The sequence below is a fragment of the Gordionus sp. m RMFG-2023 genome, chromosome 3, assembly GCF_954871325.1.
Source record: "Gordionus sp. m RMFG-2023 chromosome 3, tfGorSpeb1-WG-v2, whole genome shotgun sequence".
Taxonomy (NCBI): domain Eukaryota; kingdom Metazoa; phylum Nematomorpha; class Gordioida; order Chordodea; family Parachordodidae; genus Gordionus; species Gordionus sp. m RMFG-2023.
The window spans coordinates 15,522,648-15,541,464 of record NC_088777.1 but is presented as its reverse complement, the minus strand read 5'-3'; the positions used below and the strand labels follow the sequence as shown (position 1 = coordinate 15,541,464).

Below are 18,817 nucleotides of genomic sequence, written 5' to 3'. Positions count from 1 at the left end.
GATCTCTAAATCCTTAATATCTAAAACTATTTTTTATTATATATCTATAAAATGAATATTAATATGACTTACAAGATTTTCCAAAAAATTTTTAATATAAAAAGGAAAACTTGATGTTTAATATTTAAAATGATTAGATGAAAAGCCAATATAAAACTCGGCTAAACATTTAATAATGGATAAATTTAAATTTAATAAAATTTCATTTTTATTAAATTTTAATTGATAAATATTATTAATATTTAAAAAATAATTTAATTTATGCATTAAATTTAAAGGAGCGGTGCTCCTCCACTCCAGCCCTAAAAGGAGCTAACTCCCGCTCCCCAATTTTAAAAAGGAGGGGCCCTCATAAAATCCATTTTTGAGAAAAAAATTGATTTTATACTTTGGCCATTCATGGGTTAATATATATCAATTTTTCAGGTCGCCTGTTTTTATTTTTTAATTAAAAAAAGTATTTCTATAAAAAATTATGATTCTATTTTATTTTTTTCAAACATTTAGCTTCCTCTTTGGTCATGCTAAATATCAAAAACGCTAAACAACATTTTCAATCTCTTGAAACGGAAGAATATATTAGCATAACAAATTATTCCCCTAACACCACCAATTTCGAAAGCAGTTCTAATAAAAATATCAAAGATAGGAATAATTTTTATTAAAAGATTATAATAGTTGTACTAACATGATTCTCGAAACAGTTAGAATCTGACACTTTTTGAAATGATCGCTTTAGTCTATTAACATCACGTTCCTACATACTTAATAAGGTATTTTAAAGTAAAATCAAACTAACCTTTTTCCCCACAACATTTTAATACATTAAAATTATAACAAAATATTCAATTTAGAAACAAAAAAAACTCTTTGGAGGTCGATATAATTAAATCCATATATTAATTATATTATTAATAAATTTTAATTTCCCCCTTTTTCATAAAGATATATTTACACTATAAAATACACGTTAATAGTATTTTTTGCGACTATCACAATTTTTATTAGTATATATATATATAGTAAAATTGTTTATACCTAAAAATATTTAATAATTAATATATTTATTTGACAATTCATATAATGTCATTGTTCCTTTTTTATGACGATCTTCTATATTGCATTTATATATAAAAATGAAATAATATTTTTTATATATAAATACATACCAATAATTGAGAATAATATTAATATTTTCAAAAAATAAATTATTTTTTTTTATCCATGGTTGCATTACAAAATGAAAAATCAATAAAGCCGAATTGAGATATTAATATAACTAAGGACATTAGTCAGATCTAATCTTATACTATAACCAATTTTTTCCATTTCGTTATTTTTAAATAAATTTTCTTCTTTTAATAAATCTTGATAGCTGCTATCTGTTGACAAAAGTTTCATTAATTCGAGACTTTGACCAAACTTTTTTTTAATTAATGACAAGGAATTATTAAGCGAGTTTAGACCGTCGTATCTCCATCTGGTCCAGTATTTTAGTAATTCATTTCTATTTATTTTGAAATATAAAATAATTATTATCACACATTTCTGGGTCAAAATAAGATAAATGCAAAAGGGATTGTCATATAATATCCAAAGAATTTAGTAAATTTATAAGATTTTATTTTCAATAGTTTGGTAAACATTTTCTTCCTACATCTAGAGGAAACGAAATTTATTATTATTTAACAATATGATAATCAAATTTGTTCATGTAAAAAATGTGAGTTGATTATATAACCTATTCTTCGATTTTTCATGTTTTGCATGTCTAATCATATGGAATTTCCCGTAATTGAGTGGTAAATGCGTAATATTCATACCAGTATCCAGTATTCTAGTGTTTTTTCAAATAGCTAGCTCATTAATATGTTTAAAAAAATTATAATGTATAAACCAATTACTGGTTTCAAAATTAGGATACGGGTTTAGGTTGAATTAATATATGGGTTCTTTTTCAAAATAAATAAAAATAATCATAAAACATATTTGCAAAATGAGCAACACTGAAAACTTCAGAAATAATAGACATCTAAATATTCTTTCAAATAATTGGCTTGGGAGAAGAGGGGGTTTAGGTAGGGCTAAGGTCCCCTAATAATTTTTTGATTTGGTCCCTTTCATATTTTTATTTCTCTCGTTTTAATAATTTTTATGAATATTAAAAAAATTCGAGTTAATAATAATTTAAAACGAAGCTAATAAAAGAGGTGCTAATTGGAGATGAAAATGCTATAACAATCGACATAAATTAGATGTTTTAAAATTTTTATTTGAGAGATGCCGACTCCATGCTGAAGTAAAGTAAAAATTAAAAAACCTGTTGATTATTATTGAATCTTCTGAAATCATTACAGTTTTTATTAGCCTTTGAAAAATTTATACAATTTATTAACCTGAATTTTTTTCTATAAAAATTGTTAAAATGAGGTATCAAAATAATTATTTTAGTTGATAATAAAATATAAATATTGAAAAATAAAACTTTTTGCTTCTCTATCTTATGTATAGGACTGTGCCGATAGCGTTTTCCAAAAATATTGGATCGGGCCGATACCTATCTTTTTACTTTTCCTTTTTTTTGTTATTATATGTATATTTATTTTACATTAAGAATATTTTCTAAATAATTTTTTTTAACAATGCAAATGCACAACACTCCTTATCTTATATTTTATTTTTTAAAGTTTTTTTATAAAAATAGAAAGGAACACCCAAAGTTTTATTTTTTTTTAAATCTTTTTAAATAACGCCAATTTTATTATTTATACTATAAATAAAAGAATTTTTTAAAATATAGTATCTGAATTATGGAAATATTTTACAAAAGACAAAGATAATTTTGCAAATGCATTATCTGCGGAATTCTAATTTCATGGGGAGAATTAATGAAAAATTCATTTATACTACCAATATCCGTAAACTTTTTTAATTATTGTAGAAATAAAAAATATTGATTTCTTAATTACATTTGGTTCAAAGGGGGATGGTGAAAAATCAATATAAATATTGGATCGGTTTTGAGCCAATATTGGATCAGTGAAAAATATGTGGATCGGCACAGCCTACTTATGTAGATAGAAATTTTTTTTATTTCTGACTAAAATATTTAAAACAATAATTAAGAGAAAAGGGATTCAATTTGAAAAAATTTTCGTGGATAGGTTCAGTCCCTCCTCATTTGGAGGCTAAAAATAAATTAGGGGGCGATTAGCCCACCTCCTCATAATACAGCCCTCGTTATAAATTATGTTTTGGGAATTATATAATAGATGTTATTTGCATAATTAAATTTTGGACATAATTTAAATGTATGTTTACATAAATTATAATGATTTCTTGTGTATTATGCAAATTATAATATTTTTGTTTAGTATATATATATATATATATAGTAATTATGTTATTGAAATACCAATATTTTTATATTAAATAAATCTATAACCACAAGTTTTTTTATATTAATTATGACTACTTTTATATTAAACAAATTTGTAATTATGACTGTTTTGTGTTATTGATTGAATAAAATTAATCAATTTAAATTTTATTATCTTATTTTGTTATTCAATTACTAATAAAAAATAAATTTAGATAAGATAAATTAAACCTCTTAGACATATCATCATCTTCTGCACCCCAACGGGTATATAGATTAGAAAATCCATTTGTTTTGATGAATTGAGTGGGTGTGAAAGACAAAATCCCACCAACAAGAGTGGGATATATCAAGCTTTTTATGTTATTTTGATATGCACATGATTAATCAAATTATAACTTGAGAAAATCTTAATTTTTTTAAAATTCATGAAATAACTGATAATTATTTTAATTAATAAAATAATATTAAAGTTAAAGCATGCCTTAGTATTTTTGCATCTTAAGATAGATTTAATCTGAGAGCATATCATATTTCTTTGCCAATAGATATATGGCCAATGCTTATATAAAAAAAGTCATTTTTTAAAATAATAATTAATTTTTCATATTCAGATATTTTTTTTCTTGAATTGTTAATGCTATCATAGTTTACCAATGATAACATTTATGAATTTTATATTTCTCTTTTTATTTTGTTTAGAAAAGAGCAAGCCAGAGAAACTATATAATAAAATTTTTATTTCTTAGAAGAAATTGAAAAACAAAAAAATTTCACAAAATGTTTTAGGTTAACTTGTATCGCATTTCATCAATAGATGAAGATATGTGAATGGGGTTACTATTAGAGCAATTATAAATAAAATATTTATACAGATCAAAATATTCATCAATTGGTGAGATTTGTGGTATAAGATCAACATCATGGAATATAAAGCATTCATATATTTCACCAGATGATTTGGGTAAAATTGAATTTTTTGTGATATAATTAAATGCTAAATTCATTAATTTTCCCTTATTAAATATATTATGAGATGTCTAAATAACAGTGATTATTACTAAACCAGATTATAAAAATATACTTGTTCTACAACAAATATATTATAAGGTATATACTTTAATTCGAGAAATATATGCAAGAATTTTAACAAAATTTTTAAATGTTCATATCTATTTCTAAGAGGTATTATAATCGCAACTTTACTTCTATAACATATTGTATCTGAATTAATATATTCATATTTAGGTTGACGATATAAAAGTTTTGTTATCTCATCAATATTTATACTTTCATTCACTTTATATGATAATTAAATTATTCGGAATTGTAAGATATTTACTTTTTGATGAAATGCAATACTCTTGGGGTCTTTGCAAATCTTCATAAGATATATACTTAGGGAGATTCACTGAATGATATATATAACTTATTATCAAAAATAATAATCCAAGCAAAATGATAAACTTTTTCTTCACAAAAATTTTAATTACTAATACTAAAAAAAATTTACATTATATATTGCCATTCAACGTTCAAGCATAGCATATTTCTAAATTTAAAAAAATTGCATTGATAAATCCGATCTCAATGACATATACTGTCATTAAATAAATTCTATTGACAGTTGACTGTCCAATGTCTGCACAAAATATTATTTTATTTTTTCAACTAATTTTCACAGACATCAAACGTAAGAGGGGCTAATCAAACATTTATTTTAATGATATTCGCAGTTATTATAATTTTCATCAAAAAGATTATTAAGCCTAATATTCATAATATTATTTGGCATTGGCAATCATAATTTTATTGTTACCGTGCACTATTTTTACGTGAAATTTAATTCTAATAAACTATAGAAATTGTTACTTATAAAAAATTGTTTGGAAGCTCAGATGGTGAGTCTGATACATATGGTATTTGTCATCTGCTTCCATTCCCGACTTAAAACAATTTGCTTGTAAAAATTGATATTTTATGTATTTTTATAAACAATTAAGTAATAAACTCCTTCTTAGAGACCATCAAAAACTGCAGATACCATTTAATTCCAAGCTTGTTCAGATTTGGCGGCGTTATTATATAAATCCAATTGAGTGCCCCCTAAAAAATTTCGTATTTAATTAATTTTTTGCTAATTTTCGATTTAATCATTTTACCCATTTTGATAATTTTAGAAATTTATAAAAAGTTAGCCTATTTAAGTTGAAACTCTGCTTATGTGTATAGCAAGATCATCGTGTTGATAAATATTGAGCACTCTTTTTTTAAGGTTATTTTCATATATATTTTTAAATCTCTTCATTAGCAAGGGTTTAAAAATAAACCATAGAATTATTGAGGTAAATTTATATAAAAATTGCATTTTAATTTTGTTTTTAGTGTAAATTACTAGTATTCTTTTAGCATTAATATAAGGAACAAAAGGTAAAATTTCCCATTCTTCATAATTTAAATTTAGGCTTATAATGATAGGATCTTGCAAATTATTTTGGCTTAATATTGTATTCTAAATACTAGATAAAGATTAAATGTCCTCTGAATATTTCATGATATGAAGCTTATATTATTTAAATTTTGATTGTATTATAAAAGTAAGGATCCATCAAACCAGCGACAGAAAAATTAAAATATGATAAATATGTATGCATCTCTTATTAATTTAATTTTATACCAGTCATCTGGACCACTTTTGGTTCTCAAGCTAAAGACCTAATCAAAAAATTGGGCAGACAAATTTCAGTCAAAACAAAAAATTCTAAAGAAAGATTCTATCTTTGTCAAAAACTTGCAATCCAAGTCATCAAATCAAATTTCCATTGCCTTATTAACTCATTCCCCTCTTAATTTTATTTCAATTGTAATACAATGTCTCCTAATTTGTTATTTCCTATGCAATTTTTCATATTATATTTAGCATTGTATTTATTTTTATTTTTAAATATTTAATAAAAAATTTTATTATATTTTATTAGTGATTAATTTGTATTTAATTTAAACAGAAGGATTTCAATTAATTCACACTATTGCTAAAATATTAAATATAAATATTAAATAAAATTACAATGACCATATATTAGCTTTTATTTATAAGATATTGGGTTAATAAATAAAAAGAATTCAAACACTTTCAAATCTACTTACCTGTAGTTCTTTAACAACTAAGCTCAAATTTAATATCTTCGATTTAAATATAAATAATTGTGAACAAAAATTATTCGCAATTTCAATAAATCTATTATAATTTTAAAAATAAATTTATTCAACCATATAAAATATATAAAAAAAATATTAATATACAAATAAAGAAAGAAAAAAGGTTACCCAGTATTTTAGTTGTGTTTTATTTTTTCTCATCTAGCCAAAGCTGTAGGCAATGACATTAATACTATAGACTGCCGATTAATGTATTTGAAGTGGCAAAAATTGAATTGAGTAGCGGCCATTTTGTGTTTGGAGCTTTTAGGAAAGAAACGTATGATAATTTCATAAATTTCAGATTTCTTTTTATTATACATTATATTTATAATCATATTTTTTTACTAGATGAATAAAAAAACATTTTTAGAGCAAGTAATTTATAGTTGTTTAAATATTTTCTGGTCTTTATTAACATTTACAGAGAAAGTAAAGGTGATGTTTAATACATAATGTATATTATTAGACTAAGCAAGTTAGAATTTATACCTATTGATGAGAATATAATTAAAAATTCCTGCTCTTTATTAACATTTGCAGTTTATTACTTAATGAATATCTTTAATATTTTATATAGACTAATCAATATAAAAGAAAATCTCTATACTAATAAGAATAAAGTTTAAAATTTTGTCATTTCCAGATAAGTAAGGAATTATTGTTTTCTTTAATACTTCATGAATATCTTTAAGATTTTAAAATATATTTAGACTTATCAAGTTAGAATGAATATTTTTTATATATATTCAATAACAAAAATCAAAGTGAGGAAAGATATATTATGATTTGGAATTTATTATAAAATTTAATATATTTTTTATATTTTAAGAAAATGTTAATATATTGTAGTGCATATGGCTGTAACCAAAAATATTGTTCAGGAAGCAAAATTTCCTTTCATAAGTATATTATCTCAAATTAAATCTAAAGATGCAGCTTATATTAATAACCTATTCTTTCTTGTAAAAATTATTATGTCAGATTTGCTATGAAAATATTTAACATGTGATTTGGAATTTTAGAAATTACTCCAAAAACAAAATTGAATATATATTATTTTATTGATAAATATTTTGAATTATATTAAAAAAAAATTTGATATTATTTCTTTTGTATTTATTTTTTTAGCAAATAAAAAGAGGTTATATTTTATAATTTATAAGTCTTTTTATATTTTATTATTGCTTTGAATTATGTTATTCCTTAAAAATTATAACTATCCATTTCTAAATATATTTATTTAATTTTAATTCACTAAGGTACACAAATCAATAATTAATATGTATATTGTGAAAAATAAAATAATCTTATAAATTTTTACAATAATAAATACAAATAATATATATATTTTATATTTACTTCTAATAAAATAAATGTATTATTATAATCAAAAGTATATGGTATAAAGTGTCAAATAATCACCATAATTTTTCCTTGACCTATAAATATTCAAGTTAAATAACATATTTATATGATACTTGATTTATGCCCTTGAAAAAGTACAGTTCTGTTAAATTTTTGTCTAAAATCTAATTTTAATTTTTGATTACATTAGGCAATAATCAACACAGTATAACCATAAATGCTCTAAAAATGTTTTTTATTCATCGTAAAACATATAAGATTATAAATATAATACATTATAAAAATAAATCTGAAATTTATGAAATTATCATACGTTTCTTTCCTAAAAGCTCCAAACACAAAATGGCTGCTACTCAATTCAATTTTTGCCACTTCATATTTGAATTTAGCATTACGATCGGCAGTCTATAGTATTAATGTCATTGGCTGTAGGTTGGACATGGATCCCTTTCGATAATAAGTATTATTTATTAAATAATTCAAATTGGGTTATTGGTTTTAAATCATTTTTTAATAAATAGCAAAATAATTTTGTTTTGAATATATTGGCTTTATTGTATATATTCTTTGATGAATCTTTAGCAATTTCTAATGTCATTACTTATATTTGAGTAATAATATTTTTATTATCATTATTATTAAAAATATTTTAATTTAATGGAAAATATTTAAATTATTATTGTAATGATTGTTTTCAATAAGAAAAATAAAATCATTATCAATATTATTCAAGGGTAGATAAAATGATGAACTAGAACCAGAGTTGGGCAGGTCCATCGGAAAAAAGAATCTAGATACAGATAGAGATTCTTTATAAAAAAATTATAGTATCTTAAATATAAGATACTTTATTATCATTGCCAATTAAATTAGAATAGTTTATAAAATACAGTTTTTATTATTTATTTGTGAAGAACATAGCATACGCATATAATAAGAATGAATATTTACAATAATTAATAAAATATTTAATAATGAGTTTATTATAATAATTAGGCATTTTAATATTAGTATTAGACCATTCTTAGCATAGATAGGGAAGAGAGACTAGTATAGATTCTTTATTTTATAAAATAATCAAATTTTTCAAATAATTTATCATTAGACCTTTACCGTTCGGCGTACTTAACATTGTGCCAAAACTAAATAATCTTTCATTTGGAGCTGATGAAGGTATTTCAGTATATATTTTAACAAAAGTTCTTAATGAAAGGATAATAATTAAGAATTTAAAATGTATTTCGACTTTCTTTAATAGAATTTAAAACCTCCAGTTCAATGTTATTTGTTTTATTGAACTCAGCAACATTTATTTTACCAAAAAAAAAATCATCATTTTCTTTATTAGATGTTAAATCTATGGTGTTATAGTTTAAGTACTCTGGTATAACATTTAGGGCTTCTTTTAATAATATATTTTGAAAGTATTTTATCATTTGACAAAATCCATAATTTCATAAAAAATGGATGTGATATTGAATACCAAAAAAAGACTCAATATATTTATATCATATGAAAATATTTTCTTAAAATCTTTTGCCCACCATCCTGAGCCGCTTTTAATAAAGGTACACAATATTGTAAACTAGAATTTTTAAGATAACCGATGTCCCTTTCTTAATATGTTTAACAAAATTTGTGTTGAAGCCTTTATCATTTTTTTGTTATACAGGTTTTACATTTAGCCTGTATTGTCTTGTTTAACTTTATTTTAAAAAAATTTCCAACTTGAATTATAAGATTGGGATTTTATTCAGAAGAACTTATTTCATAAATTGAATTTCACTACCTTCTTCTTCATTACCATGAGAGTTAATCATCCTATAAATTAAAAAATAATACATAAAATGGGCAATGAAAATGATATTCTATCGAGTTACATTTATACATAAAATATAATCTTTACTTATTTCGTTTTGGTGTTTTTTTTTATCTATCTAACTTAATATGAGATCTAAATTTTCCAGCTAATTTTGGTTGTCAATATTTAAAATATGGCGGAAATAAGTAAGGAAATTAATACAAGATTCCCGAAGAAAATAAGATATATACTGTGATATGTAAAATTTTAAACATGAATATTAAAAAGAATCTGAATCTTTATCTTTTGGTCAATAAAATGAAACAAGATTCTTTTCAGAATAAAAGATCTTAGATACAGATATTAGTATCTTATAAAAAATGTCAAAAAGATACTGAGTACAAGATACAAAAGGATCTTGTATATTAGATACATATATTCGCTGTACTTCCCAACTCTGACTAGAACATTCAGCTAAAGCTAAAAGGTAAGGGTTATCTGTGTCTTGTTTAGAAATTGGAGGTGCATTTACAAAAATTTCTTTGAATTCTTTCATGATATATGCCTAAATAAAAATATGTATCTAATACAATTAAAAAACATATTAATCTGATGTTAGTATAATGCACCTTTTGAACTCTTTATACAATTCTCAATTCAAAATGGATATGATATGTAAAATCTTTAGCAATGATATGATCCACATTATTTTTAAATTTTTTAACATCATCATATGAATATTTAAAATTAAACATTTTTTTTTATATTACTGAGTTCAATAAATGTAATTCTCACTTTTTAAAATTTTAAGAGTATTTTATACAATAAATGAGGAGCTTATGGTTTCTCACATATCATGAACAAAGTTTATCCCGTTTTCTGATGTAATGTTGGATGTTCTCAGAATTGTCTCTTACATTTTATTTTAGACAACAATATTTTATTTTAGACTTTCCAATTTTATTTTGTCCCTGTGAAATAAAATGTAATTTTATTAATAGAAATAAATTATAAGATAAACTCTCATTGCATTAAAAATATATATTAACTTTGTATAAATTATTGAATTGAAAGTTTAAATGTACATAAGTATAAATATAAAATAAATATCTAGCAAAATTATATTGAATTGTAAAGTTCAAAAAGAATTTATTTAAAAAAAACATATGAAAATAACTTAAGCAAAAAAGTGCTCAATATTTAACAACACGATGAGCTGTCCAAATACATGTTATATCAGTGAAGAAATTATTCATAAATGTAATAATTAGGGCTATTTTTTTATTGAGAGTAAACTTTTTTTATCGGTAAATTATTTATTTTAAAAAGCGGTTTCAATTTAAAAAGAATAAGTATAAATACGAACAAAATAACAAATAAGGATATATTAAAAATTATATTTAAAAATAAATAAATCATTTACATATTAAAATACTTTTATATAGAAAAACATTAGAACGAACTAAAAAAATATTAAAAAGGGTGCATAACACTCTAGAGAAGAGTGAATGCTTACGATTAGTATGAACATTGTTTTGAGGCCGACATATTTGTTTTTTTAAAAACTTCTGTCTTTTCAATGGCAGAAAATGAGAGGTTAAACTTTGCTTCAAAATCGACACAAATTTAGTCCGAGGTCAGCGGGAGACCGTTAGTCTAGGGAATGAAGGATATATGCCATTGAAGCGTAAGGGGTTTTCATTTGAAAGGCCCACTGGTTCGTGAGTGGCTGGGATATTAACTTTTGAGGGCAGATAAGAGAATGATGTAAATGGATTTATGGCCAGATTGTCGTCCGCAAGAGGACTTGAAGTGCAAGGGATGGTAGACTTTTGATTCAAAAGGCTGGCTAGGCCACATCAATGCAAATGGAGGGTATTGCGGCATTACAGCTAAGGCATATGGCTATGAAGATACGTACCTGATCGCCAGTCATGAGGAGGCCTAGATTGGAACTGGGGATGGCTTCCAACCATTCGAGTATGAGTTTGCATTTAATATTATGATATTTGGATTTTACTCAAAAGGCCTGTTCAAAATGAGGTATTCAACGGAGCAGATGATCAAAGGAGCATCCTAGTTTTTTTGAGTGCTGGAGGCATCACCAAACTGTTGATATCCCAAAAGATACTGGGATAGGTCAGGATCTATAGGAGTGGATACATTATTGATGATAATTTGAACAGTCAGGCAGGAAAAGATATTTTAAAAATTGAGGCATATGCATGAGTTAAAAAATCTTTTTTATCACTTGTAATTCTTTAGATGCAAAATTTTTTTATATCAGCAATCGAAAATATTTTATACTGTAATAAATAGATATTGTATTAAAAAATATTATTCTTAGAAATGTCTTGTATTGTTTTAATTATGCTAGTTTATTTTGTATGCATAATATAAAAAATGACAAAAAATGAAATTCAGAATAATTGTTCAGAGTTAGCAAAATTTAAAAAAGTATATTAATATAAAACCCCGCCGAAGGCCATTAGGATGTATGGGGGGGGGGGTCAAATCCCCCCATAACATTTTTTAGTTGAGCCCCCTGAGATTGTAAAGGCAAGCCACGCCCCTGACAAAGAAGTTTCTTATACTGGATTGGATCACCTAACACAAATTCCCTTATTACATTGGATTAATTTTATTTTCTATATAATTAGGATTGTAAAATAATCGAAATAATATTATAAGCTTCAATTGTTAATGCTTTATTGATATTTAGAATTACGAGTTATATTGATATTCCATTTTTAACGCAATTGCAATAGTTAACTTTGTGAAAATATAATTTAGATATATTATTCAAGTAATTAAGATAACACTCATTTAATAAAATTTATATAGTCTTAAAATAATATTAAATCTATATATGATACATAATAAAATTCTGAAAATAAAATCGTTCAAGGGGCTATCAAAAATTTTGCGCTATTAGTGGGTCATGAAAAAAGATAATTTCGTTCAGGTAGCCATTCAAATTTTTTACGGAGCTCTAACCCCTCTCCGCCACCCTCCATGATGCTACTGTGCCCTGGGTATGAAATAAAGCCAGAAACAAAATCATAATCTCATCTGCCAATTTTTAAAAAAATCTATAGTTGTTTAATATTTTGGATATATTGGCTTAGCACCAATTACCACTAACCAAATAGATGAAAATATAAAATTTAGGATAGATGCCAAAAAATTTTTAATCTCTATTTCAAAGTCTATAAATGGTCATGGAACTGCAAAAAGAGGAACATATCGAAGGAGTGCTTTATTTTTGGAATATAAACATAAATATACATTTATAGAAGGAAGATATATATTTACAAGGTGATAATAGGTGGGTATATTTTGAAGTCTGTCAAATTGATTGAAAAAATGGACCAAAATTACACTTTTATCACATAGAGAAGAAGAAGAGAAGAGAAGAAGAAGAGAAGAAGAGAAGAGAAGAGAAGAAGAGAAGAGAAGAAGAGAAGAAGAAGAAGAAGAGAAGAAGAGAAGAAGAAGAAGAAGAGAAGAAGAAGAAGAAGAAGAAGAAGAAGAAGAAGAAGAGAAGAAGAAGAGAAGAGAAGAAGAAGAAGAAGAGAAGAGAAGAAGAAGAAGAAGAAGAAGAAGAGAGAAGAAGAGAAGAGAAGAGAAGAAGAGAGAGAAGAAGAGAAGAGAAGAGAAGATGTGAAAAGTCTTTATCAAATAAATTACTAGAAACTGAGTTCCATTTAATAGGTTAATGAGTTCGTGTTTATTTAAAGATTATAAACTCATCGTAAGTAAAGCTCTGATAAGTGAGCTTAATCAGTGTTGCAAAGAATGACTCGATAAAAACTTTTGAATGCATTATGTTAAAAACATATTATTATTTCTAGAATTTGTATTGGTTCCAATTTAGTACGACTAACAACTTCGGATTTTGAAGATGATAAAAAACATGTTATTGTCGATTCGACATAATATTTTAGAACTAGGACTTTTAGATTACCGGTATAATGATTATATTTGTCCATAGATATTCCAATATAAAAAGATAAATTTTCCCATAATATTCTAATATAGATCTATGATTTATGAATCCAGTAATCTATCATACTAACAAAAACGAAGAAGAGCTTATTCAAGCATGTTAAATAAATATATTTTGACAAATAAGGAATCTAGATATGCTTTGGCTATCAGGCTTGGCTTAGACATATTTTTAACCTACAACTGTAAAAGATTTGGGGTAATGGTTGATTCAAAAGTTAGGCATCTACTCCTGTCCCGTGAACCGAAAGAAAGAATTAATAAAATAAATCAATATTCATTATTCAAAGGTGATGTTCTTTCACATCTGGAACCACATTCTTCTGTTATTAATAACTTGTGGCTTGATGGCATATATTAATCCTCTGGGATGTAAGGAAGCATTGGGACTACAAATGTATAGAAACTTTCACCCCATCATTTGCGATCCATTAGGTAGTGGAAAAAAGGAAATTCCAAAAATATTTACATCTAGCCGACCACATTATATTTATTTTTATACCCATTGTGGTTTCAACAAACTACTTATTTGGGAAAGAGGCTAAATCCCTAATCATACTAATTAGTCATATGAAAACAACATATCTCAAGTGCCCTTCTGATTAAACAAACCGCTTCGAAATATTATATTATGAAATTATTTAAAGATTCATGGCTGTCGCCTGAGGAGGATGACTATTTTTAACAAAATTTATCTTTATTCTAAAGATGTTATCATATGTGCAATTTACATGTTATTCTAATTATTTTATCTAATTTCGATAATTAAATAATAAAAAGGATTAAATTTAATAAATTATTTTTAATAAATGAATCAATTTCATTTTATAAAAATTCATTGGACACGGCTCTTTTATTCTTTGAATTATGAAACTGGTATTAATTATCATCCCATTCATTTAAAAAGTTACTTTTTAAATTTATTAACAGTAAGCCTGATATGAGTGTAACAACGTTTAGACTTATTATTGTCCATTTGATTCCATGCTATGTTATACCAATTTTTCACTATTACCAGAGTAAATCTAGTTTTCTCCACCAAAACCAACATCTCTCATTTCGGGTGGCATTAATAAAATAAACACTTCCTATTTATCCGTTAGTTAAATTATAAATGCAAATATACCATCATTTTGCCACCTCCGAACATCAAATCTGTTCTGAATAAGGCACGGCATATGATGCTATCCCTTTTATTACAGAAAAAATTATTCCTTATAAATTTCATACATGTCATGGTGACAATCTGTAGTTGTACAACGTTTTAGTCTTCAAAGATCTAATTTATAAAAATATTATAAATAAAAATATAATATTTTTAAAACAGGCCAAATGAGGCATGTTATTTTTGTCGATGAAAATATTACAATAAATTCTAAATTAAGGCGAGAATCAAAGAAATAAGAAACATATTAGCATGATGTATACTTCCCAAATAGGAAGATATTGAAAACATCTGTTTATATGGTTGATGAATATATAATGATAAAAGAAGATGTTGGTATACTAATACTTCATAGGACTATCAAAAGAATAGCAAGCGAGATAGGTTCATATAAACAAATTTTGAATATAATTCTGAAATACATTTTGTCCTTAGAATATTCATGGAGGCCGAAATAATAGGATTACTATAAAAAAAAACCTGCTTAGTAAAATAAAAATTGGGCAACTCCTCTCCGATAACATTTTTTAAAATTTTTCAGAATTTTCTTGGAGGAAAAAAATCTTTCACAGTGGTTAAATGTATAATATAAAAACCAGTATTTATGTTTTTTAAAAATTCTTGCTTCTCTGCAATTTAAAAAATTACACTTAATAGTGCAGAAAATAAATATCCAAAATAAAATACATAATCATAAAATCCTAGATTGATATTTTTGTATTTTAAAGTTGAAAAAATAATACATTGACGCTATCATATAAAGTGCGATGAACTTTATATAATTTTTCAAATTAAATTCGGTTCAAAATTAATTATCTTGTTTTGACTGTTGTTAACTTTATTAGCAAATAATTTTTTTTTTAAAAATTAGTCTTTAAATACTGATTTTGGAAAAGGAAAAAAAATTGAAAATGTTTTTTAATAATTAATGGTTCTTAAATGTTAATTTAAATTCTTGAATATAAATCTTGAGTTTAAATATTTAAAATAAAGTACCGCATTAGGAGAAAGCACTTAAAAGATTTTTTTTAAAAAATATTAAATCCATATGATGGAAATTAATTAATTAAATTATAAAAAAATATTTTAATAATTGATATAAATACAAATATAGAAGAATTAAAAGAAACCATCACATCGGTATTGGGGAGAGTTTTTTTTATACCTAAAAGAATTGCATAAACTATTATTTATAACATGCCAATTAAATGAATAATTACAATTTTTTTATAAATGATCGTTTTATTTAAAAAATAAAATAAGGTGACCCTCTCTATAAATAGCATAAAATTATATTTTATTTTTATTCATATAAATTTTTTTATAATAAAATTTTCATGTTTTTTTTAAAAAGTTTATAAAGAAATATTCGATTAATTTTAGACTAATCATATCTTCAAATTAATTTAACATAATTTTGCACAGTATATAGGAAAAATTTATCATTGCAAAATGAATGATTTTCAATATTCTTGGGAGGAGAGCGTCAAAAGGAAAAAAAAATCGGCAGAAAGACAAAATATAATGGATTATTCACAGAATAATTCAACGAGTATATGCAGAGACTTCTCTTCTTATATCGAAAATGAATTGCAATTCGTTTTATCAAAGGTCAGGAAAGGACAAATGATGAATTCCACCACCTTTCTCACAATGAAAAATAAGAGATCCTTGAATGACAAAAATCGCTCTCCGATCTATGACTCATCCTACCTCAACAATTTCAATAACCAATTTGCCAATGGCAATACAAGTAAAAACTTTCGATTTTTAATAAACGATAAATTAAAAAAAATTTTTTTGCCACAAAAGCAAATCAAGTAGTGGGGCCTAAAAAATGGAATAATGATGAAGAATACAATGTATATTTTATCGAAAGAAATAGAACTTATATCAAGAAATCTGACAACGTAATCTCTCGATATAAATCGGCGTTAGTTGGAGATATGACAAATAGAATTAATACCTACGAATATTTTTATAATTATCCCAGTTTGCTTTTTACCATCTTTATAGCGTGGTTCATTACCTTCTGTTTTTGGGCATGTATAATAGCCAGTAATTTGATATTTATTTTACCATTTATCATTCCTTTTACGTCCATCACAAATACACTTCTTAATCGATTTCTGAAAATTAAAACCTTTATTTATTGATATTTTACATTATGTAGAAAGTCAAGAATTAATATTATGTTTGTAATGATATTAGTATATCGATTTTTGAATATTGTATTATTATATCTAGCAATATACATCAGCTTAGTGCTGATCATAGTATAGTATATAATAAGTTAGTAAAACGTTTCTGTCTTTAAAATATTGGCCTATCTCCATAGGTAATAATATACAAAATGCTGTCCTACAGGCTTAGCATATTTCTTGTCTTTTTATTCTAGTATCCATATCATATAGATTTAATTAATTATAATTATTGATTTTGCCACTTATAGGTAAGGCCTATAAGGTAGATACTATAACTTAAAATATATTCTTAGGATCTTGTAATAAGACTTAAATTTGAGTTCTTTTATTTTACAAAATTTTTAACTTAAAATTATATTGATGATATTAATTTATGTTAAATTTGAGCAATATGGCCAGCCTTTGTATTTTATACTCTAATAGTTTTTAAAATAAATTAATTAAATTTTTTTACTGGATATCATTGGTCGAGGATGATACAAAGACAAACTCTTATTTTCGAAGACTATTTCAAAAAAAAACATTTTCAAAAAATTACAAATTCTTTTGCGTTCAAAATTCATTTGCAAAAAAAGAAAGACGTTCAAATTAATTATATGTTCATTCATATCTAAAATTGTATATTTTTAAAATTATAATATAATAACACCATGTTAGCCGTTGGATTCAATATTTTTAATTTTATTATAATATAGTAAAAATATAAGCTAAAAATAAAATTAGATTTAAAATAAAAAATTCGCGTATACTAAATTATTTTTTCTAATAATTTTTAATAAGGAATTGTTTTTTAAAAATAATTTTTATCCAATAAGCAAGAATCTTTTATCGTTAAACCTATTACTATTCTAAATATGTGTTCCATCAGATCAAGACTTAATAAACGAAGGTCTTAGGGTGTCTAAACAGCTTTTGAACTAAGACACCATATTTTGGTTTGTTTTAAGTGTTTAATGGCAATTTATTTTACTTATTTTTCGTTATTTTTTATTTTATTTTTTAGTCTGTTTAGCGAAGATATATAGCCGGCTGTTTAGTTATAAGTCGAACTAGGACACACCCTGGGTATCTTTTGTTTCAAAAAAATTAACAAACATCATCGTCGAATCACTAATTCTCGTTAAAAACTGATTTAGAAGATTATGTTCTGAAGCTTCTAAAATTTCTTGGTTTTAAACTATTTTCTTTAAATATGATACGAGTTTAAATTATTTTATTCTGTGAAAACTTTAGAGTTTAGAGAGCTTAAAATATAGTATAATTCATTTGAAAATAGATAAGTTTTTATTAATCCCATGTATTGCTACATCTACTAGTAGTTGATAGTAAGTTAAACATGTAATTTTTTCTAATTTAAATAATATTTTTTATATTTTAGGCGTCAAATAGCCCAAATATATATTATCCTCTCTCTCTAAAATGGAGAATGGTGGCCATTGATTCCGATTTATTACAAATTAATTTTAATATATGTTTTAAAGAATAATTAAAATATTTATTGTATATACCATAATATCATCTGAGTCCGAATTATAAGTTATATCTATCCATAAAATAATTTATAAACATAATAAAATAGAAACTATATTAGTAGTAAAATTGACACTATACTCATCAGACAGGAATGTGCTTTAATATTTCAAGAAACAGCTGATAAAAAAATTGACTGAACTTAAAAACAGGAACGCGTTTGA

General features: G+C 24.4%; 2 protein-coding genes across 6 annotated transcripts in view; one reads left to right on the top strand and one right to left on the bottom strand.

The window, feature by feature from the left end:
* LOC135927481 (ras-related GTP-binding protein A-like) overlaps positions 1 to 18,817 on the top strand; it is a 39,328-nt gene extending 20,511 nt beyond the window's left edge. Inside the window, exon 9 of one of the 5 annotated variants that reach the window (XM_065463484.1) lies at positions 18,502 to 18,817. In XM_065463484.1, coding sequence (XP_065319556.1) covers positions 18,502 to 18,512 — 11 coding nt within the window. In that variant the 3' untranslated portion in view covers positions 18,513 to 18,817. Of the gene's footprint in view, positions 1 to 507; positions 1,106 to 6,059; positions 6,245 to 18,501 lie in introns of those variants that run through there. The other 4 variants (XM_065463480.1, XM_065463483.1, XM_065463481.1 and 1 more) reach the window with 4 other exon arrangements.
* LOC135927483 (beta-1,4-galactosyltransferase 3-like) lies at positions 1,036 to 4,502 on the bottom strand. Its single transcript, XM_065463486.1, has 5 exons — positions 4,464 to 4,502; positions 4,175 to 4,395; positions 3,611 to 3,733; positions 1,742 to 1,837; positions 1,036 to 1,507 (listed from the first exon to the last, which is right to left on the bottom strand). Exons 2-5 carry the CDS (start codon positions 4,384 to 4,386, stop codon positions 1,249 to 1,251), a joined length of 690 nt encoding a protein of 229 aa, XP_065319558.1. The 5' UTR covers positions 4,387 to 4,395; positions 4,464 to 4,502; the 3' UTR covers positions 1,036 to 1,248.